At 44.7% G+C, this 26887-nt stretch overlaps 3 protein-coding genes across 3 annotated transcripts; all 3 read left to right on the top strand.

Moving 5' to 3' along the window:
- The first annotated feature begins 1891 nt into the window (after nucleotides 1-1891).
- On the top strand, nucleotides 1892-9106 carry LOC308582537 (ADP-ribosylation factor-like protein 3). Its single transcript, XM_081185731.1, has 6 exons — nucleotides 1892-3146; nucleotides 4228-4371; nucleotides 4790-4906; nucleotides 5694-5744; nucleotides 6287-6472; nucleotides 6612-9106. Exons 1-6 carry the CDS (start codon nucleotides 3129-3131, stop codon nucleotides 6657-6659), a joined length of 564 nt encoding a protein of 187 aa, XP_081041857.1. The 5' UTR covers nucleotides 1892-3128; the 3' UTR covers nucleotides 6660-9106.
- Nucleotides 9107-10290: 1184 nt separating this feature from the next.
- LMAN2 (lectin, mannose binding 2) lies at nucleotides 10291-17275 on the top strand. Its single transcript, XM_081185726.1, has 8 exons — nucleotides 10291-10585; nucleotides 11130-11248; nucleotides 11376-11493; nucleotides 12253-12332; nucleotides 13182-13343; nucleotides 13863-13977; nucleotides 14223-14342; nucleotides 16305-17275. Exons 1-8 carry the CDS (start codon nucleotides 10306-10308, stop codon nucleotides 16463-16465), a joined length of 1155 nt encoding a protein of 384 aa, XP_081041852.1. The 5' UTR covers nucleotides 10291-10305; the 3' UTR covers nucleotides 16466-17275.
- Nucleotides 17276-20239: 2964 nt separating this feature from the next.
- Nucleotides 20240-26753, top strand: TMED9 (transmembrane p24 trafficking protein 9). Its single transcript, XM_081185730.1, has 5 exons — nucleotides 20240-20474; nucleotides 20793-20893; nucleotides 21876-22001; nucleotides 22137-22283; nucleotides 23731-26753. The coding sequence occupies exons 1-5, from the start codon at nucleotides 20321-20323 to the stop codon at nucleotides 23878-23880; spliced, it is 678 nt and encodes a 225-aa protein (XP_081041856.1). The 5' UTR covers nucleotides 20240-20320; the 3' UTR covers nucleotides 23881-26753.
- The last annotated feature ends 134 nt before the right edge of the window (nucleotides 26754-26887 follow it).

Genomic DNA, 26887 nt, shown 5'->3' with positions numbered 1-26887 from the left:
TGTTGCCTATGTAGCCTGATCCCTTTGCCCTGCCAATTTAATACTATTTCTTGCCCCCCAGCCTCTTTTAACTTTTCTAGTAGTAAATATTCTTTGAGTAAGTAGAGCAGGGATGGGGAACATGTTACCCTCCAAATGCTATTGGACCTCAACTCCCATCATCTCTGGCTGGGGCTGATGAGGGTTGGGTCCAAACACAGGTCCTCAGCCCTGTTGCAGAGCATGCCTTTTCTTCACTAAGCATCTGCCACCCATTCTCACATATGCTGAGCAAAGGTTTCTCACCAGAGTCAGCCCCACAGTACTCTAACCTTCTGACAGTACCAGTTTAGACGAGATATTTGTCACAGGGTTTGACCTTGTGTGGCTCTTGGGGTGTAATTGCTGGCACATAGTGGGTGGGGCACCTAGGGAGCATGGAGAGGGGCTTTAACCCTCAGCCCTCACCATCCATCACTCTGGTCAGCATCCTGTAAATCCATCCCTGCTTCTTTACAATGGAAGGAAATCTCTTATGGGCACTGGTGAGAGCTTTCCTCTCAATGTGCGTGGCTGGTGCTGGGAAAGGGGGAATTCGGATCAGGATCATAGCATGAGCAAAGGGTGTTAGCTCACCTTCCTGAGACAACATCCCCCTTTGCACCTATTTCCTTCTTTTAAAAAATCAGCCACACAAGTCCAAATGTACTATCTAGATTAGCCCTAGCCTGGAGGCTATGGAAGCATGCATCGCTGAGGCCACTCTATATCTGCCAAGGCTGCTTAACCAGCCTAAGCCGGTAAAAAAAAGTGCTCTGTGCCACAGAGGAAACTTGTGCCACTGGTGACAAAATACGGTTCAAGAAGCACCCTGAAACCATAAACTTTTTCCTCCAGAGGGAATGCAACCCCATCAAAAGTGGGATGAATACCACTCCCCTTGGCAGACAAGCCACTCACCAAGAGTGACTCGGGTCTCATCTGCATTGAGCCTCAGTTTCTTGGCCCACAACCAGTCCATGACTGTGCCGAAGAAGCACTTGTTCAGCACTTCCTCAAAGCAGATGGAATTAGATGAATTGGGCTTCCTGCCTCACCTGTCAAAGAGAACTGGAGCTGAGGGTTATCTGCTTATTGATGACTCCTGGTGGCAAATCTCTGGGTGACGTCACTCAGTCGTTTCATGTAGATGTTGGAAAGCACAAGGAACAAGACTGAAACCCATAGCACAAATGCTCAAGCGCTACATTCTGACATAAGCTATCCAGGTAGCAGTGGAATCATTGTAAAATTGTGCCTCTAATTCTCAGTCCAGACAGTCTGTCCAGACTGAGAGGTCAAGAAGAATAAACAAGGCAGCACTCCTCCTTTCTCCTGGCATAAGTCATCCATCAGGGTGACTGAAGTAGATCCAGAAAATCAGTTGGCACCAGGTCTGTCTTGAAACTTTTTCTTAAAGAACAATGCCAAGTAGCCATTGCATCCCCTTAAGCAATGGGATTTCAGACTCCCTGCCGGTTAGAATACTCCTACAATGGGCCTACAAGTTCAGAGAGCCCAGTAAATCTATTCAAATGAAAGCTGGATCAAATTGCCTTTCGTGCAATTACATGAATTCAGAGATGCATGGAGGGTGGTTGGCTGTGGAAGGCAGGAACATAAAGTACGTGTGACAAAAAAATTATTTTGGGGAAAAAGTGGAATGCCTTACATTTTCTTCTGGTGGGTCTAGTGGGAATCTTGCTCCTTGGTTTTTTACTATGTTCAGCAGTCTCACAATAATTAGTATTACAATATATCTATGAGGAGTGCGCCTTCCAAGAAAAGCAGCCCCACAAAACCTTAAAATGGCTCTGGTTAACATTAAAAAATGAAAACAAGTGTTTTTTCTCTCTCCCCCCCCCCCCAATATGGGTGTGTGTGTAAATTTTCTGTTTTACAATTTAAAATACTCATTTAAGCATCCTTAAAATATCAATGACTTCCCTTCTCTTTCCATGGTTCATTTTGCATATCATAAATCCCTGCATTTACAAAAACTAAACCATTCAGTATTCCATTATTACATCCATCAAAACTTATTTATACTGTTGAATTTATCTTAATGCTGCCAACATTTTCAAGTGTCTACAATTTACCCCCACGTACAGTTCAATAAACATTTTCCAATCTTCTCTAAACGTATGTTCCTGTTTTCTCATTCTATTTGTTAAGTCTGCAAGCTGTGCATATTCTGTCAGCTTAAATTGCCATTCTTCTTTAGTTGGGACGTTGCTCGTTTTCCATTTTTGAGCTAACAAAACACAGGCCGCAGCAAGAGTGGTTTTTTCAAGCAAGACGAGGAAAGGGCTGCAGGAAATCCTATATAGTAATTGAACCAAGGGTGCATATTGTTGTTGTTTAGTCGTGTCTGACTCTTCGTGACCCCATGGACCAGAGCACGCCAGGCACTTCTGTCTTCCACTGCCTCCCGCAGTTTGGTCAAACTCATGCTGGTAGCTTTGAGAACACTGTCCAAACAAGGGTGCATATACACCATACATTTAAAGCACACAGCTTCCTCCAAAGAATCATGGGAACTGTAGTTTATTCCTCACAGAGCTTCAATTCCCAACACCCTTATCAAACTACAGTTCCCAAGATTCTTTAGGGGATTCCATGTACTTTAAATATGCATTAAATCATGTGTGGTGAAGTCTGCAGCCTTAGATTCCACACCAAGTTTTCTTCCACTGCTGGGCCTACCATTCCTTTGGGTTGGAGCGGGGAGGACCTGAGCAACCTCGTCAGACCATCAAGTCACCCAGATAGAGAAAATTTCCACCCTGAACTGCGTAAACTAAGATGCTAACCAAAAATACTCAAGCACCTTGTTACATGTTCAAATCTGGTTGGGCGGATAGGCATCTTTTGCCTGGAGCTTCAGGAGTGGACTGGGTCAAGCCAGGGCGACAGCTGGCAGTAGGGGGATTTACCTAGGGTATTACTAAACACCCTGGGTAAATTGAGAAACACAAGCTAATTCTGGAGTCCTAATCCTCTTCCTTCCCCCAGCTGGAGTGAGGCATGTCAGTCACGCAGTGGGGACCCAGCTACCAGCCTAGAGCGCTTCCACGGCTGGCTCTGCAGAGGATGTAGAGAGCCTGACCATGGGTGAAGTGCAAAAGGTGAGTGAATTCTGATCCTGTAACAAATACTGCGGGGGGGGGGTAGCATTCACAGAATGACTCTTTTGGCATCTACTCTCTGGCAGGACTTGCTATCAGTCTGCTCCCCAGAACTGGTTCTGCAGACCCACCATGATTACTATCTACACTTAATATCTGCAACATGGGGGCTGCAACAATGTGTTGTGGCTGTTCACTGTTTCAGTCAGCCATGCCTCCCACGGCAATATTCCCTTCTGTTCCTCTGTTGCCTGTTCCCCCCCCCCCAACCCCTACTGAAAGTCAGGCAGAATTCTGTGCCTGCTGCACCATCTGTCCTCACTGGGCTGTTCTGGGGATCTCCATCACCAATTCTAAAATATTTCCGGTACTTCTGTAAACCTTGAGGTTCCTGCCGATAATCTCCCTCTTGTTCATGGATGGCACCATTTAGGCTACATGAGCAACAGCACTCAACCTCTCAACACAACACAAATGGAATGGTAACCAGAAGCTGCAGAATGCAACCCTGGTGCCCATGGTGGAGGCTGGTGGGACCCTTCATGTGTGAGAGGAGCAGGGAAAATGAGGGTGGTCAAAACATGGCTATTAAATAATCTAAGGCCTGTGAAAGTGTGGGGGAGCTGACTGTTATTATGATGACTATTTTATTATTGGGCTGTCAGTATGCTTTTTATTATGTTTTTATCACTGATGTTCTATAAAGTATTTTTCATGTTCTACATAGCCTTGATAAAGGATAGTATATAAATTGTTGTTGTTGTGAATGGTATATAAATTGTTTTTGTTGTTATTTTATTTGTTTCCCATCCATCTGACTGGGTTGCCCACACATTCTCAAGCAACTTACATAAAAACATAATAAAACATTACATAATGATCATCATCACAAATTGAGAAAGCTGAACTTTGAGATGTTTCTCTGAAGCTGGTAAAATGGCCCCATTGTCAGCTCTGAAGCCTGGTGGGTAAAATCAAGTGACTGTCTAAGGATGAAGGCTCTAAAAACATGGTGGGCCCTCTCTAGGAGGCAACAGCTAGAATAAAGATCCCAGCCAGTAAATGCTGCTTTTGCGCCTAGGGCCTTCTCTCTGTCATCCAGAAGCTTAAAGGCTCTGAAGAGCAGGAGTTGCGAATTGTCCTCCTCGGGCTGGACAATGCTGGAAAGACTACTTTGCTCAAGAGCCTGGCATCGGAAGAAGTCAGCACCATTACTCCCACACAGGTAAGCACAGCGGCAGAGATCAGCACCGAGGGATTGGGATGGGGTGTGCAGCAAGGAGGAATTGGATAACCAGTTACATAAAGTCAGTGGAGCAGATTGGCAGTCAGGATCCTAACCAACCCCCTGCTGTTACGCTCCTCTCATCCCCACAGTGTGGAGCTCAGACACACCAGCGATAGCACCTTGGCTCTTTCAGAGCAACCCATCCCCTGTGCTTTTCAGGCAAGCCTTGTAGCTAAGACATGGCGTTGGGACGAGGGAAAAGGAGTTGCTTTTATGTTCTTGTCACCAACTGGGCCCCATGCAAATTCTGTGTAGTTTGCAGCAGAGCAACAGGGTGGGGATTCTTCGGCATAGGAAGCATGCGGCCCCTACTATGCCTCTCCCCTACCCACCTCTTCCGATTCCTTTTGTGAAGGGATTCAACATCAAAAGTGTCCACTCTCATGGCTTCAAGCTCAATGTCTGGGACATAGGAGGGCAGCGGGCGATCCGGGCCTATTGGAAGAAGTACCTGGGCAGCACAGACCTTCTGGTGAGTGTGGGGCTCAGCCCCTAAAACTGCCTTTGTAGAAATTTGTCTGCCGGAACCACACAAGTTACCAAATTAAGGCAAGGCTAGCCCTAATATCCAGGGTCCTTCAGACAGCCTTTTCACTGTACATTCATGACGGCTTGTGTTCATCATGGTATGGGAACAGGGGATGGCTGCACACGATCCCATGTTCAATACTGTTACATCTGCAAAAGTTTTGGGGTGGATATACTGCTTTGTTTCCAATTGATACATGTCCCATAGCTGAAAGCCTTTAACTTTTCATGCTACAAAGATTCCAGATTTGGTGTGGTTTTTTGGTCCTACTTTTGTTCTGTTGTAATGCAAACATTCGCCTCCAGGTGGCGATAGTGTGGTAGCACTGAGCAAGCATCACAGAACAACGAATAAAGTGGAATGATGCTCAAGCATAAATCCACCTCTCATGTGTTATTATTGTATCAATGACATGATGCACATGCAATGGAACCACCAATCTGGAAGGCCTTAGGCAGTGCCAGCTGACCAGCCTCAGATTCCAGAATTTAGAAGGTATTATCAGAGGACAACTAACTGTCTGTTATTTTATTTACTTTATTATTATACTTCTACAGCCGCAATGTGTGGAGGGGGTGGGTAGGGCACCATTTGGATTTCATACCTTAAAAAGCAAGATGTCTTGGGGCTGCCTTAAAAGAACCAAAAAGCTTTAGGAGCTGGTAAGAGGAGCTGGGACCAAAGGAATAATGCTGGGCTGTAAATGATTCCCTTCTTTTCCTCGTTGCAGATTTATGTTATTGACAGTGCTGACCAGAAACGCTTTGAGGAGACTGGGCAGGTAGGACAGACAGTTTACCTCCTCCAATCCCATGGTTCTACCTATGACAGGAATTTGGTAATCTGGACTGTGGAGAACTGCACACCTGGGAATGAGTGTTGTGAGGGGTGAAAATGTTGTCAAATAATAGCAGAGTCTAGAAGTAGAACCCATTGTTCAGGTTGCTTGCTTGGTGTCTTAACCTCACATCTCCTTCTCCTTACCCCCTTTAGCTTAACGGGTTCAGAAGGTAGGGATCATGGGAGAATCAACTGGATTATGACCACCACCATCATCAGGCGGCCACCCTGTGCTCATAGCAGTTAACAAGGAACAGCTATGACACATCCCTTGAAGGACAAGGCCCTACCCCTCTGGGTTTACCATTCAAAAAAGGAGTTTGTGAAGCAGAGTACATTACAAGTACTAGTTCTAGGTAGAGGTGATGGCAATTTGTGCCTGAATGCCACAGCTAGCAATATAACCTCCTCTGGGTGGGTCTTTATGTAACTTCAAACAATGAGCCTGTTCAGAATCCACTGCGTTCTCTTTATCTTTGGCAGGAGTTGTCCGAACTAGTGGAAGATGAGAATCTCACGGGTGTCCCATTGTTGGTGTTTGCTAACAAGCAGGATCTAGCAACAGCATCCCCTGCAGCAGAGATTGCTGAAGGGCTCAACCTGCACACATACCGAGACCGGCCATGGCAAATCCAAGCTTGCTCAGCACTATCTGGTGAAGGCATTCAGGTATGAAGGGGTGTGTTGTGTCTGTGAGATAACGTGGCACATCGTGAAGTTCTGTAGGGAACGGGAAAGGGAGATGCTCATGGCTGGAATCAGAGCCCAGAAAGTGCTGCCAATCACTGTCTCTCTTTTATCTACCTAGGATGGGATGAACTGGATTTGCAGCGAGATCACAAGTCGGAAAAAATGAAAATGCTGAGCACAGGAATGGATTTTCATATCTACAGAATCCCCAGAGGCCACAGCCTCAGTCTTAGTGGTGCACAAAAGTTCATAGCAGAAGGTACCGTCAGGACCTGGCCCAAGATTCAAAGATGAGAAAGGATGTTGAACTGAAATGATTTCCTGAGTTTTCTGAAATATCTGACCTAATAAGTAAATCTCCTCCTGCAAGCATACCGTAATAAGGGATGCAACGCTAGATTTTTGAAAATCATCCTGGAACTATAATTGTGATCATGTCACAAAATGGCGAAAATGAACTTAAAGCAAAAGATCCATATTCTCACTGGACAGATACTGACTATAGACTCTGCAAACAACCTGGTATGATAAGCTCACCTTACTAATGTACTAGATACACCCATTACTTTCAAATAAGCGTACAAAACATTTGCACTTGGCCATCACTGGACTCCATGAATGAATTCTACAGCTTCCAGCCTTGCACTTCTATTTACATTCCCTTTTGCATTTACTGATGACAGCAAAAGTTCTCTAAGGCTAAATAGCATTACAATTTCCTTCATTCCTAACTGGGCCACAAAATCTACAGGAAACAAGCCAGGCACACAGATCTCTAGGGAAAACATTTTTCCTTGTGTTAATACCCTCTCCTGTAGAACTGACCTGGAAGAGCTGCTGCAGAAAAGAATCCCTGAAAATTGTGGGATGGAACTATGTGCGATTCCTGAGCCTCCTACAAAAGATAGAGAAAAATTAGACTGTCCACTTCTCTGGACTGGAAAACAAAAGCACCACCCTGCCAAAGTTTTATCTACCCATGAAGATCTTTGTAGGGGAAAGCAGGGGGAAAGATTGCACACCCTAAATGTGAATATGCTCCTGCTCATTTAGGAACTCCCATTAGACCCTGTCCAGAGGTGGAGCCATAGCAGGGGCAAATTTGTTTCAGTGAAGTGGCCTGTAGCCTCTAGGCTGGTAATTTCTGAATTCTTGGTTCAAAAGATAGGTTAACTGGGACATCTTTCTCACTGCTATATTGGAGTTGTTTGTCTTCAATACCAGGATACACAGATCAAATGAGGGGGACTCTGGTTGTTTCCACACTAGCCATTTTCTTTGATTGTACATCAAGCAAACTCTGCTTTTATGGTGTTATCACTAGTGCCAACCCATTGCACATCAGGGTTTTCTGTGTTCCATCTTTTTCCATTCCTGGTTTGTAGTGATATTTTTTGTCTCAAAATGCAGTTCCTGCACTAATGGAACTAAAATATCCCTGAGGTTTCTAAGGGCTACCGTCCATTTAGTCAATAGATTACTCCTTGCTCATTTGAAAATGGCTAGTTGCTCTTGCTCACTCCTGGCCAAGGAATTCCTGGAAGTAAACCACACTAAATTCAATAGGACATATTTCTTTGTAGACGTGATTATGATTGTGTTGTTAGCCCTTAATTAGTCAGTTCTTGTTTCCTGGAAAGGAGCTTTAATTGCTGTCCAAGCAATAGCTCATTACATTTTACTTTTTTATTCTGCTATTGTAATTGTACCAATAATTAGAAGAAGAAATTGCTGTGGCTTCAAAAAAGGAAATCAATTAAAGCCATTTAAAGGAACGGGAACTAATTAAGGGTAAGTTCTCTGGGCCCCTGCTACTAGAGAACAAGAAGCAACTAATTGGCTATTTTAAAAGAAAGTGGCAGGGAGAAACCTATTCATTAAAGGTACAGTTGCAGGGGAACGTCCCTCTAAGTGAAGATACAATAGGATCTTGCCAGATTTTTATGGACAATATAGCACTATGTCAAGTGCTGTGTGGAACCATAATTTTTATTTCTGCTTCCAGCTGACTGTAGTTAAGTAATGCCTTGTGTAGTTAAGTAAAGTACTAGTGTCAAATCAACTTCTAGCTGAAACGACAATGAAATGAGGACAGTTCAAAACTAACCAAGGGAAAGGCACATAGATACATACTGTTATGAGTTTGATTGGGGGGAAGTAGACTGTATGTGAGTTCCTTCTATCTCTTGGATCCAGCAAGTGTTAAAATATAAGCCAAGCTGGCTTCCTGGCTGAGGTGATAGCCTGGGTGATGGGCCATTAAGGGAAACAAAGGAAAGGGGCTCTGTGTGAGACGGCACATGAGTACCCCCCCAGCTTGTGGTTAGTTAAAAGAATGAAGCCAGAGTTTAGAGTTGAGTTGCAGTGATGTGAGTTAGAGAGTAAAGCAGCAAGCTGGGAGAAGACAGAGAGACAGAGCAATGTTGGATGTCTGTAAACTCCAAGGCTGTGGCTATGGGAGAAACAAGAGCCTTTTGGGATGTTAATGCTGTGAACCCCTCCTTTGTAGGCTAAGATTGTATATATGTGTAAATAAACTGTATATCCTAAAGGCACCACAGTCTCCACTCGGCCTCATTCCCAAAACAAAACACGAACCCTGGGTAAATGCCTGGAATCTCGCATCTCTCAATTTGGGTGGTGTGCAACAATACATTAGAATCCTATTGGAATAACGAAAGAGGCACAGTCACATGTAGCTCAGTGCCGGATGCAAAGAAATGTTGTTTGGATGGTTAGCCAATCTAAGTTGTGAAAAAAGAGCAAACCAAATTAGGAGGACTCAGCCTGTCCTCCAGTTTGCGGATGAATTCATTTGTATTCCTTTGGACTTGGATGCCACATTCAGTTACTGAGAAGATCAGGGGTGCCAACTTGAATAAAAGATTGTGGGGGCCCAGGTAAGCCCCGCCCTGCATAATCGATCCCATGACACAGTTCAAACACACCATTTGAAAGGGAATGCCCATCAACTTTTGGGGGGCCTGCAAGTATTTTATTGTGGGGGGCAAAGCCCCCACGACCTCTAAGAGTTGGCTCCTTTGGAGAGGATTGTGGCTAGATCTAGGAGTCTGACAAGATGTGAGCCCCACCACTTGTGGTTTTGACACATATCTTTGAGAGGGGAGTTGTCTTGTTTGACAGGAGATGTTAAATGCTTCCTTAAGGGAGGGAGAGACACCCCCTCCTGCCTTAGAAGAGCCTCTCCTTAAAAAAAACAAAAAAAAAGAACCCAAAAGACAAAGAATCCAGTTTAAAGTTGAGCAAGGTGTTAGAGAAGACACGAGTTATTGAGTGGTAGGCATTCCCAAGACCCTTTTACGGCTTCTCACTGGGCTGGGGGCCTGGAAGTTGCTTTGGCTGCCCTCGTGAACAGCTGTGCTGGGAAATGAAGCTGCGGGTGGGGCATCCCTGAGGATTGCCCTGGAGCTCTAAGCAGGCTTCAGAACCACCCGCTCCTCAATTCAGTGTTATTCCCTTACTCAACCAGGAGGGAAGCGGAGGGAAGAAGTCGGCCGAGAAACAGCTCACAACCACCTTGCTAGGTAGTCCATTGCTAACAACCCCCATCAGGTACTGCTGAGGCTGAGAACGAGCAGTGCAGCGTCTGATGTTTCCGGGGTGGGGGCAGCAGAGGAGGAGGAGCGACTTCTAACTGCCCCGCTCCAACCACTCGCAAGCCGACACGTTGCGCTCTCAGAACCCCGGAATGCGGTAGCAGGAGGATACGTTACACTCTTCACTTTTCCTATCTCTACAGCCGCTGGGGGGCGGAGTTCCGGCCTACAGAGACCGGAGAGTTTCCGACGCCGATGGTTTTGGTTGCCTTGGTTCCCTTTCCTTTTTACCTCCGGGCGAAGGGTCGACCGGAAGCAGGAAGAAGAAGGGCAGGAGGGAGTAGGATGGTCGTGGGTCGGGGAGGCTGTGGATCCGCGAGGTGCTTGCGGGGGTCGGCGGCCGCCATGGCGCTGCCGCCCCTGCTCTTCCTCCAGCTCCTCCTGGCCGTGTCGGTGCCTCGAGGGGCCGCGGAGCTCACAGACGGCAACAGCGAGCACCTGAAAAGAGAGCACTCGCTTATCAAGCCTTACCAGGGTGCGTGGGGTGGGCAGGGGCTGCTGCCCCCCGACTCTTCCGCCCCTTCCTTCTCGCCCGCCTTTCTCGAGCCTTTCTGCATCCTGGCTGCCCCTGGTTAACGTTCAGGTCGCGTTGGGCCAAGGGGAAGACTTGGTTTTGACACTTCAGGAAGTAGAGAGGAAAACCAAAGGGCTGCGGAGACAGTACTATTCGTTTTGCACACATTCTTGAAGGACCCTCATAAATAACCAGGCGGGACCTTTCTGTGCCCAGGACAGCCCCTTCAGTTTGAAGGCCAGGAGGGGCAGGGCGGGGGTCGATTGGAGGCTGTGGTTTGTGTAATACGCAGATCCAGAGGAAAGCCCCAGTTGCCTGGTAAATAATATATTATAAATTAGTACAGTCATGTCCATCAAGTTGCAATGAATAATCAGTTTATGCTGATTATTCATGGCCAAAGAATGGGGAGAACAAGTGAACACAGTTCCCATCATTTTTGTGAGGTGGTGGTTTTGTGCCTAGTCTGTAAGTTCTGGTTTCCATGGTATCTTCTTTGTTTTAGGGGTTGGCTCCAGTTCAATGCCTCTCTGGGATTTCCAGGGGAGTACAATGCTGACCAGCCAGTATGTTCGATTGACCCCTGATGAGCGCAGTAAGGAGGGTTCAATCTGGAACCGAGTGGTGAGTGTGCTTCTGCATGGAAAAAGTGGTAGTGGGATGAGACTAGCAGTGATCGTGCCTACTTAACAATACCCAAAGTGTGAATCATTCTCAAAAGTGCTTAGGGCTACTATATTCTGTCTTCTAGCCCTGCTTCCTAAAGGATTGGGAGCTCCATGTCCATTTCAAGATCCATGGAATAGGCAAGAAAAATCTGCACGGAGATGGTTTTGCTCTGTGGTATACTCGGGAGCGCCTTACTGCAGGTACTGAAGTGGGTTGAATAGTCAGGGTGGTATCCCACTGTGATGAATTCTGGGCCCCCAAATGCAGTTATAAGTGGATAGTTTCTGAGCTAAGTTGCTTAAATTAGCATAGCATTATAAGGTGCAGCAAGTCCTTCTGAGTCCAGTGATATTTATTCCCATATATATATATATATATATATATATATGGAATTCCAGCCTTATGCCTATTCCCATATATATTTGTGTAGAGGGATGTTTTTAAATGGAGAAACATTCAGTCGTGAGCTCCTACCTGCGGACTGTAGTGGCACAGCCCAGACAGGTTTGCCATCTCAGTGAAAACTAGGCCTTCATAGTAAGCTCTTAAGAATGTTGGGTGAGCACTGCTGCATGGTCTTCTGGGAATTCTTAATTACATATCAGCTCATCGTTGCTTGAGAATGTGTGTGCAAATGCTTTATTGTTGTTTCACAACTAGATCTAAATTCTTACATACTTGACATGTTTCTATAGGAGATAATGCATGTGCCATAGTAGAAAAGCTGCTGTTCGAGAAGTTGGGGGACATTCATCATAGTTATATTCTTTGTGCAGAATGTTTGAAAATAATACAACCTTTCTTACAATGTTTGCTGGCAACATTCAAGTGCTTCAAACTGTATGGAAGTAATGATGCTCTCTACAGATTAATCTGTAGAGTTCTGCTAGGCTGGATTATGTTGTTCAGTGGTGCAAGGATGCAGTTCTAGTCACCATACTCTGCTTTGTCCTGCTCAGGCCCTGTCTATGGCAGCAAAGATAACTTTCATGGACTGGCCATCTTCCTGGACACTTACCCAAATGATGAAGCTACAGAGGTAAGTAATGACACACACTGGCTTTGAGGGTTGCTTGTACTTGCAAGCCAAGTACAGTCGTACCTCGGAAGTTGAATGGAATCCCTTTCAGAAGTCCATTTGACTTCCAAAACGTTCGGAAACCAAGGCGTGGTTTCCGATTGGCTGCAGGAAGCTCCTGCAGCCAATCAGAAGCTGTGTAGGACGTTTGAGTTCCAAAGAACTTTTCCAAACTGGAATATTCACTTCTGGGTTTGCTGCATTCGGAAGCCAAAATGTTCGACTCGCAAGGCGTTTGGGATCCAAGGTACAACTTTATGGGGTTTAATATTAACTAACTGGAATTCTCTCACAGACAAGTGGAGCTTCCATATGCATATATGTTTGCTTCACAAGTATTTAGGGTAAGTGCTGGTGTTGACCTTTAAAGCCCTAAACGGCCTTGGCCCAGTATACCTGAAGAAGCGTCTCCACCCCCATCGTTCTGCCCGGACGCTGAGGTCCAGCGCCGAGGGCCTTCTGGCGGTTCCCTCATTGCGAGAAGCAAAGCTACAGGGAACCAGGCAGAGGGCCTTCTCGGTAGTGGCGCCCGCCCTGTGGAACGCCTTCCCATCAGATTTCAAAACGATAAACAACTACCTGACATTTAGAAGACATCTTAAGGCAGCCCTGTTCAGGGAAGTTTTTAATCTGTGATATTTTACTGTATTTTTGGTTTCTATGGAAGCCGCCCAGAGTGGCTGGGGAAACCCAGCCAGATGGGCAGGGTACAAATAATAAATTATTATTATTATTATTATTATTATTATTATTATTATTATTAAGAGCTACATGCAGAAGATTTAAAACCATGCTACTTTTATTGTGCAGCGTGTGTTTCCATACATCTCTGCCATGGTGAACAATGGATCCCTGACATACGACCATAGCAAAGATGGTCGCTGGACAGAGCTGGCAGGCTGCACAGCTGATATTCGTAATCGGAACCATGACACTTTTTTGGCTATCCGTTACTCCCGGGGACGTCTGACAGTAAGTTGGCTGGGGTACTATGTTGAGTGCATTCTTCATGGGTTGCCTTAGGTGGGGAACCTTTTTGTCCCAGTGGACCAGATTCATATCTTTCTCCCGCAACTCTGTGGGCCAATTTTGACAACTCGCCTTTCAATCATTTGGAAGTACCAAGAATTGAGTTTGCAAAATGCATTGTACAGTGGTTTTCAAGTGCCTGACAACCACCTAGTTGGGTGTTTGGGAAAAGCTATGCAATGGGAATCAACAATGCCTGCAAAGCAGCTTCCAGTAGGTGTTGCTGGGGTAGTCAATGGTCAAGGATGATGAAAGCTGTAATCCACGACATTTGGAGAGGTCCAGTTTGGGGAAGGTAGCAAGATACAAAATATAGAACAGATTGTCTAGACAATATAGTATGGTATGGTTAATTTCTCTTCCTCAGAATTGAAGCTCTAGTGTGCTTGTAAGGTTTTTTATGTGGTTGGGAGAGTGAAATTTGGATTGTTCTTCGCATCCAAGATGTCACTTATTTTGCAGGTGATGACTGACGTGGAAGACAAAAATGAATGGAAAAATTGCTTTGATGTTGCTGGAGTCCGCCTGCCCACTGGTTACTTCTTTGGGGCTTCTGCTGGTACAGGCGATCTATCTGGTAAGGGCTGCTTGCCAAAAAGGTGGAATTGGCTCTGTTGCCTAGATCTGTTATAGGTAAAGTAGAGCCATTTTTAGCTAAAGTAAAGACAATACATTTGTACTATTGAACTGGGTACTATGAGATCTTAAGTCAACTTCCTGAATTAATAGCTTCTTTATTAAAAAAAAGTCTTCTTTCTCTAAGAGATGGCATTTTAAATAAGCTGTACTACCACATTGCAAGTTGATGTCTTTGCTTCCTAGACAATCATGACATCATCTCAATGAAGTTATTTCAGCTGATGGTAGAACATCCACCAGAGGAAGAAAACATTGACTGGACAAAAATTGAGCCTAGTGTCAGCCTTCTCAAGTCACCAAAAGGTGAGTTCTTAGTCCTTTTGCTTTGAATGCTCATGAAGCAAACGGGAGATCGCTCCCTCGTGTGAGGAAGCATCCCCATATCTCTTCAGGGCATGCTAAATGGTCATCATTCACTTTCATGGAGCTGTGCTTGACCCTTGATTAGCTTGAAGAGGTAGACTGAAATGAAAATCTTGATCCCTTTTACTAGGGATAACTTAGGAATCCCAGTGCAATGACAGCTATAATCCTAAACATACGTTCTAGTATTTATGTCCTTCCGAATTCAGTTAAATCCTCTGTGTAAATATTTGTTCATGTGTTATGAACATTTGTAATCTGAAGGCCCCAAGCTGGGATTGTTGTAAAATGTGTTTACTTGAATAGGCATAAAATCTGTATCATGTCGCTGGCTTGAATTTAATTCTGGGTATAATTCTCCAGAAGCTCTCTTCTGCAGCTCAGAATTTTGACAATCTGTAATCCTGTTCCTGCATTCAAACAATGTGTATTTTGTAAAGAAATATGCTATGGTGCATGCTGGAAGCACAAGAGGTCCAGAGGGTGACAACATGAGAACAGGCCTTTTCTTTAGTGGCTCCCCTCCTGTGGGATGCTCTCCTCAGGGAGGCTTGCCTGGTGCCTTCTTGAATATATTTAGGACCAGGCAAAAACATTCCTCTTCTCCCAGGCCTTTGGCTAATTAGCCAATCTATGTCCTTTTAAACTGTAGGTGGGGGTTATTGCTTTGTTTGCTAGTTTCTTATGTATTTTTGTGTTTAATATTGTAAACTGTCCTGTGATCCTTGGATGAAGGGAGGTATAGAAATTTAATTAAGTAATAATAATAAAAGTTAGAATTGATTTAAAAAATACTTTAAAATGTGTATAGGTATGCATGTGCCATCCATACCCCAGTGATCCCCATCTCTCCACCATCCATGAGTGTAAAGATATGAAGGAAGTTTTAATTTTATTTTTATTATTTTATTATATTTCTATCCCACCCTCTCTCCCCAGGGTGGTAAACATATCCACAATTGGGGGTGGGGATTCTAAAAGCAGTTACAGTTAAAAACATTATTTCATCCTATGGTATCAGAGTTGCCAAGAGCAGTATTCTTCCGTCACTAAATGCCTGGACACACAGGAATGTTTTCAAATTCCTAGTGAATGGCTCACCTCACTAGAGAGGACATTCCACAAATTAGTAGCCACCAATGAAAAGGCCCTGTCATGGGTTAATGCCAACCAGTCTGCCTCTGTGGCTGCACCACTGAGAATGTCATTTTATTACTGTTGTCTGAGCATACTTAGAAGCATTCTTGTGATCAGGAACCTTGATAATGCAGGGTAGCTGATCACAGGGAGATTTCCAAGTACATTCAGCCAAATATGCTTAGAAGCCCCTTTTCAGGCCTTCCTGCTCAATGCAAGACAGCTGAGGGTGGAACAGAGCAATATTTGAAGACAGGTGGCATGCCTTCTCCTCTTTTCCCTACACACACTGTACATTCTTGGCAGTGCTAGAATCTCAGATATATAAACTAGGCACCAAATGGCTTCTAATACTAGGGTTCCATTCACCAAAATAGAATGCCTTGTTGGCATTTTGGGGCCAGGTGGCTTGAGATTCGTATTTTTCAATACGACTTTTCGGTTCTTAAAATTCATTCTGATTGTGCAGATAAAATATAGCAATGCAGGTTGTGTTGTTAGTGTGTGAAAACAGTCAAGATCCAAGATCCTCAGGCATGCACCACCAGATGATGAGAGATGTCAGGTACCATTCTGGCACCCGGGCATCTTCACTTGGTCACAAGTGGTCAATAGCCAGGTGCAAAATGCGCCTGGCTCCTGGCAAATTTCGACCGCTGATTTTTAGGGATTGTATTAACCCATTTCCTGTCTAGCCTGAGAGTGTGATGTGTGTTGTTGTAAAATCTCTCTCTCTACTTCTCTTTCCCACCTCCTCTCCTTTAGATAACGTGGATGACCCGACAGGAAACTTCCGCAGCGGGCCCTTGACGGGTTGGAAGGTGTTCCTCTTGCTCCTGTGTTCTCTGCTTGGCATCATTGTTTGTGCCGTGGTGGGAGCTGTGGTCTTCCAGAAACGCCAGGAGCGGAACAAGCGGTTTTACTAGAGGGGGAAGCAAGCCCACATTCTGGGCATTTGGGAATATTTTTTACAGGGGGGAGGGAGAATTGTATAGACTCTGGCTTTGAAAAGGCTCTTTCAGAGAAATACATGGATTATTTTCATATCTTTTCCCCCCACCTGGCAGCACAAGCCCGACAACATATGTCAGAACAATCAGGAAGGTAGGGGGAGACCTTTTCTCTCTTTCTGAATACTATTCAGAGCCGTCAGCCCCTCTTTAACACCTTTTTTTAAAAGGGGGGGGAAGAACTGTGGTTAGAGGTGGGTTTCCTCCTCTGTAGGGCATGACTCTGCATCCCAGCTAGTATGTGCTGATGTTTCTCTAACAGGGCAATATGTCCAGAGTCCTGCTAACTGCTGGCAGCAATTTTCTTGCCCGTAAGCCGCCTTCAAGGTGGATGTTTTGAACTGAATGTATTTTGTAATCTCACTGGCCCTGGTACTTCCTTTTAGTACCAGCTCTTTCTCTACTGCTGAAAGTGAGACTAATTTACACCAAAACAACTGGTGACTATCAAATGTGATCTCTCCTGCCCCCCCCCCCAATTTTGGTGATGGAACCTGTGATTGCATTGGTCTGAGAGAGTGGGAACTTGATTTTTTCCAGTTACTGTGGAGTATATGCCAAAATTTGGTCACACACAGACATTCAGGTCCTGCTCTGAATCATCGCATTAAACTTCTGAACTAGGTGGTTCTGGTGCTGGGACCTTGCCATAGCCACATAGCTGCGTGTGGATCTGCAAGATGATGGGTGAAAGAGAGGGTGTGTGAAATAAAAGTGGAAAACTGACCTCAGCTGCTGTTTGTCTTAATTTTATGGAGTATGAGTAAGAATGGTGGGTTAATGGGGCCTTTAATGTGATGTAGCCTTGTGGCTTGGGCTCATGTTGGACTTGGTATGTATCACTTCACACTGCAGGTGGTGAATTATTTTCAGTGAATTATTAAAAATGTAGGTGTGTAAGGAGTTCAGTAAGAAAAAGAGCCTTATTTCTTAACTGCATTTTTAGGTGCAGAAAGATTTGCAATCTTTTTGGTCACTTCTCAACTCAGTAAGTAAGCTAAGCATTGTTCATGTTTAATAATTGGAAAAGTTGGAGGTTACTTAACATAGATCACTTTCCCTTAAAGAACAAGACTACAGTGGTACCTCAGGTTACATACGCTTCAGGTTACAGACTCCGCTAACCCAGAAATAGTGCTTCAGGTTAAGAACTTTGCTTCAGGATGAGAACAAAAATCATGCTCCAGCGGCGCAGTGGCAGCAAGAGGCCCCATTACCTAAAGTGGTGCTTCAGGTTAAGAACAGTTTCAGGTTAAGAACGGACCTCCAGAACGAATTAAGTACTTAACCTGAGATACCACTGTAAAATGATTTAAGTAAATAAATGATAAAGTGAGTGCATGTGTATACACAAATGCTGCCAGCTGCTTATTTCTGTGCTATGGAAGGCTCTTCTGCTGTTGGCCCTACACTCTTGTCATTGTCTTTTACTACATCCAGGCAGGTGTTTCTAAAAGAGGAGCTTCTGAAGAGCAGTTTTAAGGTAATCCAGGTTTTTAGTCATAATCTAAAAGACATGACGCGCAAGGAAAAAATATGAAAAGGGAGGAGGAAAACACACTCATACATCAGTTCTTAAACAGTTAAACAGTTACAGATAGGTAGCCGTGTTGGTCTGCCATAGTCAAAATAAAAAAAATTCCTTCCAGTAGCACCTTAAAGACCACACTGTGTATCTGAAGAAGTGTGCATGCACACGAAAGCTCATACCAAGAACTAACTTAGTTGGTCTTTAAGGTGCTACTGGAAGGAATTTTTTTTATTTTGATCAGTTCTTAAAGTTATAGTTCAGCTAAGATGGAAACAGTTTAGGTCGGCCCTCCAGATGTTTTGAGACTACAATTCCCATTATCCCTGAACACTGGTCCTGCTAGCTAGGGATCATGGGAGTTGTAGGCCAAAAACATGGAGGGCCGAGGTTGAGGAAGCCTGGTTTAGGTAGTTGACAGTATTGTTGCCATTAGGTAATAGTTGAGGGAAGACCAGATGCAGGTGGCTTCTTAGCAGGGCAGATGGAAGGAATATGTTCTTCTCTGAAGCCTGAAAGTATGATAAGTATAATGATAACATGAAAGTATGATAAGTATAATGATAACAACTTTCCACTGGGCAATGATATCTGATTTGTGAAAATACTTATATACCTCTGTATCATAAAAATATATCAAAGTGGTTTATAAAAATATAAAACCAGTCAAATCATAAAAAGTTTAAAGCCAAAAAATTAAAAACAAACAACAGTAGACCATGTTGTGAACTACTGTGATATGTTGTGAATCACCCTGAGATCTATCAGTATAGGGTGGTATGCAAATGTAATTAATAATAATTGTGTGGAGTGTACTCTTAACTGTTTGCATTGGCCTGGCTCAATATAAGAGCTTTCAGCAGATATTTAAAAGCTGGCATAGAAGGAGCCTGCTGACACACTTCTGCCCACCTCTGTCCTTGCTCTTAGAATCATAGAATTGTAGAGTTGGAAGAGACCCCAAGGGGCATCTTAGTCCAACCCCTTGCAATACAGGAATCTCAACTAAAGTATCCATGATGGATGCTCATCCAACCTCTACTTAAAAAACCAGTGAAGGAGAGTCCGTCACCTGGGGTCATCTATTCCACTGTAAAACAACTCTTGCCACAGAAAGCTCTTCCTAATGCTACATAGTTGGAATTGCCTTTCTTTTAACTTTAATCCATTGGTTCAAGCCCTACATTCCCGAGCAGGAAAAAACAAGCTTGCTCCATCTTCCATGTGACAGCCCTTGAGATATTTGAAGGTAGCTAATCATATCTCCTCTCGGTTTCCTCTTTACTAGACTAAACATACCCAACTCCCTCCACCATTCCTTGTAAGGCTTGCTTTCCAGACCCTTGACCATCTTGGCTGCCCTCCTCTGCACGTGTTCCAGCTAGTCAACATCTTTTGTAAATTGGGGTGCCCTGAAGTGGACATAGTACTCCAGGTGTGGTCTGACCAAGACAGAAAATCCAGGCCATTCCTGTTATCACACCTTCAGTGCATTTTGAACTGGGTTTCTGCACTCCCAATACTTGAGAAACTAGGTCAGGCTTGTGCTCTGGCTGCAGCAGTTTCTGTTCCAGAAGTCAGGGAGAGAGTGTGAGGCATATTCTAGGACAGCAGTGTCTAAAGGGGTTTGGAGGCGCTAAGGGAGACGGGATGCCGCTAGCCAGGTGATACTTTCCAAATGTTGCGCTGGAACATGCATCAGTCCTCTGCCAGCATAACCCACGTGGCCAGGGACGATGGGCATTATAGTCCAAAAGATCTGGCAAGACTGGCAGGATTATTGTAATAACTTGCAGTTTTATAAGAGTACAGTGTATATTTAAAGTAGATGAATAAATGAGCAAATTAAGCTAATTTGGATATGCAGAAGATATTAAAAAATAAATTTAGGGAACCGTAGAAAGAGGGGGGAGGAAGTCAAGTTTTGAAATATTAAAATGTTTGTAAAATTAGTGAAATGTATAAGCCTGAAAAGCATAATTTTTATATATATTTAAAAAAAACACCTGGCAAGGCGCAGATCCCCGCCCCCGCGACATATGCCTTCGCTTCTGACCAATGGCACACCAGCACCTCTCCTGCAGGAGAGGGGAGGTTCTCCAGCGAACGGCCCGCTTCCTTCCCGAGGGCTGCTGGGAGTTGTAGTCCTGCCTCCTGAAGGCCGCGCGGGTGCTCAGCCCTCCCGGCTGCAGCGATTACGTGGCTCGAGAAGCAGAGGAGAGGCGGGGCGCAGGCGCGGCGTGATGGCGGTTCCCGTGCGCAGCCCGTCGGTGCTCTTGCGGCTCTTGCTGCTGCTGGCCGGCCTCGCCTCGCCCGGCTGGGGCCTCTACTTCCACCTGGGCGAGACGGAGCGCAAGTGCTTCATCGAGGAGATCCCCGACGAGACCATGGTCATCGGTGCGTCTGGCGCGGCGGAGGGGAGAGCGGGGAAAGGGGCGCTAGCTGGGGGGTGGGGTCGGGTTCATGGCCCGGGAAGGGTAAAGAGGGGGTGGATCTGGGGCGCAGTGAACTGGGGGGGCTGCAGGTATTAAAGGCTTTTGAGGGGCTGCCGATCGGGAAGAGAGTTGGGCAATGAAACTGTGGGTGAGATGGGAACACGGGAGGAGATTTACCTGTGTATAGCAGATGGTGATGGAGATTCAGCTGGGAAATTAAGTTATTTAACTGTTTGGGCGGCCAACTTTCCCCTCATCCTATTCCGTTTCTATATCACAGGGAATTACCGGACGCAGCTGTTTGATAAGCAACGGGAAGAGTACCTTCCGGCTACTCCTGGCCTGGGCATGTTTGTGGAAGTGAAGGACCCTGATGAAAAGGTATACGGACACAGAAGAAGCCCACGTGCTCTGTTGCTCTGAGGGCAGATGTGTGTCTCAGGTGTATGGTGTAACCACAGACTATTTCTGCTCAGAAGTATAGAGAAAAGGGTCTTTCCTTTTCTGATCTTGATCTCCTATGGGCCATTATTTTGATTGTATTCTCCTGGTCTGTTGTCTAATGTGCTGATACACAAGTATTTCACCCATAGGAGCCAACTTCTAGGGGCCAAGGTCCCTTTGGCCTCTCCAATACAATAATTGAGGGAGTCAGGGGCCCCCATGGGCATTGCCATTTAAATGGTGTGCATGTGCTGCCTCTTGTGATTGATTATGCAGGGTAGGGCTTACCTGGGCCTCCCCAATATTTTATTCAAGTTGGCACCCCAGACTTGACTAGATATGAAGAAGCAGGGTTGTATTTTTGGTTCCTTGTGCCCTTTTGTGTGGCAATAAGACTAGTACGTTGAGCTCACTACATCAGTGTTTTGTGAACAGCTTTGGATAATTTGCAGACCACCTCTTTCATCCCCAAAGAAGAGTCTGGGTGCATGACTGTTGAGAGATAACAATGCGGATCTCAAACTTCATGCTGTTGATTTGTTGTCATGGCCTTTTGCTGTGGAAAACCACTCAGCACACACCTGTTGGAGCTACAGATGTTGGCTTCATGGCCTGCAGAACTGGCAGTGTCTCATGTTGCTATATTATTGTATGTAGAACAGGCAAAATATCATGGTGGAATAGATGCAGCTTGAAGACTTTATCCAGAAGACTTCAGGTACACAATAGAAATCTTAATAGTTTTTAATTATACAGAGCAGAGTATTCCAGAAGCATCTGTGTAATCAACCTAAAATACTGGTACTACAAATTCTCAGTGTTTCCTAATTTAACTGATTATGGCTGTGTGAACCCTGGAATCAAAATGGTTTTGGTATGCTTGGTTGACTCATACGTTACATTCCCTTCTGTTCTGTAGGTGGTGTTGTCTCGACAGTATGGCTCAGAGGGCAGATTCACCTTTACTTCACACACACCTGGGGAACATCAGATCTGCCTTCATTCTAATTCCACAAAGTTTTCCCTTTTTGCGGGGGGCATGCTGGTAAGAGGATTCATGCAAAGGGAAGATTTGTGTTTGGGTTCATTTGACTTGACAAGCCAGCTCCTGAAGCATCATGCTTTGGTGGGTATCTTCAGGCCCAAGTTTTCACTGTTGATGTTTTGAATTTCATTGCAGAGGGTCCACCTCGATATCCAGGTTGGGGAACATGCCAACGACTATGCTGAGATTGCAGCCAAAGACAAGTTGAGTGAGCTGCAGCTTCGTGTACGCCAGCTCCTAGAGCAGATTGAACAGATCCAGAAAGAGCAGAACTACCAGCGGGTAAATAAAGGGGGACTGTGGGTGAAATTTAATGTCATGTTAAGGTGATAGTTCCAGCTTCACAATTTTTTCTGCTTGCCAAATGGAACAATCTACTCTCTCCTCCCTCCGTGCACTACTCTGGGGATTCTTGCAACCCAATTTGAGAGGACAGGGATGGTGGGGGAAGTCCCAGTGTGCTAGTGGGACTCACTGTGCTGGCTTCTACTAGTGCAACATCTTGGTTGAATCCAGCTTTGTACTTCAGTGGCAGAGCACCTGCTTCATATGCCAAAGGTCCATGTTCACTTTCTGATGCCTCCAGTTAAAAGACTCTGGCAGCAGATGATGGAGAAGGCATTTCCTCCTGAGACCCTAGACAGCCCCAGCCAATCAGAGTAGACTGTACCAGCCTAGGTGGACAACTAGTCTGTCTTGGCATGGGTAGCTTCCAAAGAGGTTCTCAGCTGGTCTCCAGTAATGTTCTTTGTATAATAAGGCTGGGAAAGGAAGTGGTCTGCTTACATGCTTACATCGCACAGTTCTCACGTGGGGAAGAGGGCTTCTTTCTAAAGGGTAATACAATAGGGAATATGCACCCTTATTAGTTAAGGTTGTGCTATTTGCGGAAGGTAGACTTCAGCCACATTCATACAATACGATTAAAGCACTGTGATACCACTTTAAACAGTCATGGCTTCTCCCAAAAAGTCCCCGAACAATAGGCTGTTAAGGGTGCTGAAAGTTATAGGAGACCCATTCCCCTCACAGAGCTGTAATTCCCGGAGTGGTTTAACAAGCAATCCCACTTCATAGGGATTTGTGGGAATTGTAGCGGTGTGAGGGGAATAGAGGCCTCCTACAACTTCCAGCACCCTTAAAGTTGTTGTTTAGTCGTTTAGTCGTGTCCGACTCTTTGTGACCCCATGGACCAGAGCACGCCAGGCACTTCTGTCTTCCACTGCCTCCCACAGTTGGGTCAAACTCATGCTGGTAGCTTCGAGAACACTATCCAACCATCTCGTCCTCTGTCATCCCCTTCTCCTTGTGCCCTCCATCTTTCCCAACATCAGGGTGTTTTCCAGGGAGTCTTCTCTTCTCATGAGGTGGCCCAAGTATTGGAGCCTCAGCTTCACAATCTGTCCTTCCAGTGAGCACTCAGGGCTGATTTCCTTAAGAATGGATAGGTTTGATCTTCTTGCAGTCCATGGGACTCTCAAGAGTCTCCTCCAGCACCATAATTCAAATTAAGCACCCTTAATAAACTCCCAGAATTCTTTGGATGAAGCCATGGCTGTTTAATATGGTATCATAGTACTTTAAATGTGCAGTGTGGCTGTGGCCAAACTTTGGTTTCCAGAGTCAGCTGTTCCCCCAACTCATGCTTAAAAAGTATCCTTTTAGCTTTTGATGAATCCTCTCCCCTTTCCTACTCATAAACTGTTTTCTCCTCTTCTTTTTTCCTCAGTGGCGAGAGGAGCGCTTCCGGCAAACTAGTGAGAGCACAAACCAGCGGGTTCTCTGGTGGTCCATTGTCCAGACCCTCATTCTTGTAGCCATTGGAGTCTGGCAGATGAGGCATCTTAAAAGTTTCTTTGAGGCCAAGAAGCTGGTATAAAAAAAAAGTGTGGTTTGATATCAGCAAAAGGCCTGCAGTTCCCACAGGAGCCATTCCCAGTTCTTCAGTGCCTGCACGGGTGCTTCTCCTCTCCTCAGTCTTCTTCTACCAGACTGGTTGTTGTCCAGGCTCAGTGTCATCTACCTCTCTCTGCCTCTGTCCTTCCATCTCTCTTCCTCCCTGCCAACATCTCAGCCTGCTGTGGTTCCAGGGCAGCAGCTTCACCTCTTAAGGCACTGTGTTCTCTCCAGACAATCCAGACCTGCCCTCCCTCACTGTCACTCATGTTCTGTGTGAGAAGCCTGTGGGGGGGAGGGGATTTTCTCTTGCCTAAGAGTGTCCATCAAAAATCAACTCTTCCCAAGGGCACCCAGGACCTTTTTTCCCAGCCAGCGTCACAAATGACAAAGCCAAGAAACTGATGCCAGTTTTGAGCCATGCTGTATTTTTACTAGCTCTGGCTTCTTGATGCCACCAGTATGTTGCTTTGAAGAAAAGCACTGAATAAGAAGACCTGGAAGCTCTGCCTGCAGTTCTCCTGTCCTGTATATTCTTAATGTGAATGGGATATGGAATGATTTTGGGATTAACTGCTGTGGGATTGGTGGAATAATATTGAGACACTCTGTATGTATGTGTTGGGATATGTGATAATAATTGGGCTATTAACTGAGGATAGCCAAGTATTGAACTTTACTTGATTTATATCTTCCTCTGTAGCTTGCTAGAATTAAATTGGCTTTTCCTGTATATACACAACCACTATTCTTCTGGCAGATCAGATGCCTCATTTTCTTACGAATGTGAGCATATTGGTTGTAAGCTTGGTTCTGCACTGCTGTTCTTGCAGCAGGAACATGTGCTGACTTGCTTTTTCCAGCTGTTCCACCAGCCCAATCATAACTCCCATTTACTTGGAAGCAAACCCTGTTGGTTTCAATAGAATTCCTTTCCCAAGGAACTTTACAGTCCAGGTCTCCTAGGGGTTTGTTTTGCTAAATACATTTATGGACATCCAACAAATTCATATGGTTTGATTATAATTCCAAAATTATTGAAGCATCTTCTCATGACCCCTCCCCTATCAAAGTTTGAGATTGCTATTTGGGAGGGAGGAGACCCAGAAGACTGTTACATTTAAACTAGGGGGAGAACCCAAAAGATGGTTAAATCTCAATGAGACTAATTTTGAACTGATCAACCATGGATTATTGGCCTAAGATTGAACCATGTGCCCATACACTCTTCCTTCCCCTTCTCCTCCCTTCATTGCACCCAGCTTGGACACTTACATCATGCTTGTTAGGAATGGAAACATAACACTTATGAGCTGCAGCACTTAAGCCTAAGTTTGGATGTTATGAGAAACTGTTGTAACGAGCCCCCAATTTGGGTGCATGAGAGGGGTAAGGATCATGTGTGTTGGGAGGCATGCAGTTTGTTCTCAGGCCAATATCACTATGGGTGACCTAGCCACCGTATGTAGACTATTTAAGTGATGTCCAGTGTCTTTTGTTTGTAAATGTTACTGGTGACTAAGCCTTTGGAGAAGTGGCTGTGTTGGCTTGGCGTATCTGAGATGGATTTTTTAGGAGACACATTGGAGACAGAGAAAGTGCGGATATGGTTAAATTCCCATCACAGCAGCACCTCTCCATTCCTTCTTTTTGCTATAGAGGTCTGAAGCTGATATTTTGTGTGTCATGATGGCTGAGCAGAAAACTTAAAAGGGTAGCATATTCTTTGCTCAGCTTTGGCTTCACAATTACCATACTGATTTTACATGAAAGTAGAGACAAGTGTACACTTCCCTAAATGTGAAAGGGATTTTTGTTGTTGTTGCCATACAAAAACCAGAATTGTTTACTAGAGGCAAGGGAACAACTGCAGTGACTTCTGCAATTCAAATGGCACCAGCCTTTCAATTTCTAAAATTTAATGGTTTTCCCCCCTTGCTGCTTTGAATATGTTGTGTTATTAGATTTACAAAAGGGTGGTGGTGGTATATTGCTGAGATACTTGTGAATGTCCTCAAGTTGCTAAGGAGTTCTGAGCCAGACATAATCTGCTCTGGCCTGAACTGTCTTGATTTTCAGTTAGCAGAACTTGCTAAACATTGAAGTGCTGAAGATGTTCAGAATAATTCTTTGAGGGCATTAAACTGGGTTTAATTATAAAGCTTCATGACTGTGCCAATATCTATCTTAAAAAAGAAAACAGTTGAGAGCATAGGAAAGCACATTCTAGACTAGGTGTGGGGAAACTTTGGCTCTCCAAATGATGCTGAACTACAGCTCCCATCATCCCTGGCCATTAGCCATGCTGTTTGCAGCTGATGGGACCTGTAGTTCAGTAACAAAGGTTCCGCCCAAGGTTCCCAGACCTGCTGTAGAATGAATGAAGATTGCTGCACTAGATGAGTGAATGCTGGTGTCCTCCTATTGGAACCGGGTTTGTTGGAAAGGGTCTCTTTCATCTGAGTTTTTTGTTTTTGTTTAGTTTCCCAGGTTTGTGATATTTGCAATGGTCTGTGTTTGTGCCACTGACTACACCATCCAGTTGAAGTGGTCTAAGATCCCAACTTCCCTAAAGCCACCTTGACTGTGCTCCTGTGAAAGAAGTAAAGTTGCCTGTTTCTTACACTCTGCTGTGACCAACTAAGACAACTTAATGGGGTGACAATTTTAGATGCTGCAGTGTAGGAGTTCAAGCTTTTATGTAGGAGATTAAACAACTAAAGCTTTATGGATGAAGGACCAGTTTTAATGAGTGTCGCATACTTGTTTTTTTTGTATTGTGGCTATTTTAGCCCTGGTTGCTACTGTAAAGCAAATGAGAGAGAAGTCAATAAAGATGGTATTTCCTTTTAACAATGACTGCTAACTTTATTTCATGTTGAGATCTTACACTTTCTTCAGAAGTCCCAAAATGCATGTCCACAAGAGTTTTGGTAATAGGGTATCAATACTTTGTTGCCAACTACAACTTTAAAAATTTTTTTTCACAA

Source organism: Podarcis bocagei (genome assembly GCF_964188305.1).
Source record: "Podarcis bocagei genome assembly, chromosome: 2".
NCBI lineage: Eukaryota > Metazoa > Chordata > Lepidosauria > Squamata > Lacertidae > Podarcis > Podarcis bocagei.
Note: the sequence above shows the minus strand (reverse complement) of the source record. Positions and strands in the feature narration are given on the sequence as shown.

Excerpts from the sequence above, each read along its gene's own strand:
- LOC308582537 (XM_081185731.1), top strand. Across the intron at positions 4,372-4,789 it reads GCACCATTACTCCCACACAG|GGATTCAACATCAAAAGTGT; the intron begins GTAAGCACAGCG and ends CCTTTTGTGAAG. Across the intron at positions 4,907-5,693 it reads TGGGCAGCACAGACCTTCTG|ATTTATGTTATTGACAGTGC; the intron begins GTGAGTGTGGGG and ends TCCTCGTTGCAG.
- LMAN2 (XM_081185726.1), top strand. The coding sequence starts at position 10,306 with ATGGTTTTGGTTGCCTTGGTTCCCTTTCCTTTTTACCTCCGGGCGAAG. Across the intron at positions 11,494-12,252 it reads TCGGGAGCGCCTTACTGCAG|GCCCTGTCTATGGCAGCAAA; the intron begins GTACTGAAGTGG and ends TGTCCTGCTCAG. Across the intron at positions 13,978-14,222 it reads TGGTACAGGCGATCTATCTG|ACAATCATGACATCATCTCA; the intron begins GTAAGGGCTGCT and ends TTTGCTTCCTAG.
- TMED9 (XM_081185730.1), top strand. The coding sequence starts at position 20,321 with ATGGCGGTTCCCGTGCGCAGCCCGTCGGTGCTCTTGCGGCTCTTGCTG. Across the intron at positions 20,475-20,792 it reads CGACGAGACCATGGTCATCG|GGAATTACCGGACGCAGCTG; the intron begins GTGCGTCTGGCG and ends TCTATATCACAG. Across the intron at positions 22,002-22,136 it reads TTTTTGCGGGGGGCATGCTG|AGGGTCCACCTCGATATCCA; the intron begins GTAAGAGGATTC and ends ATTTCATTGCAG.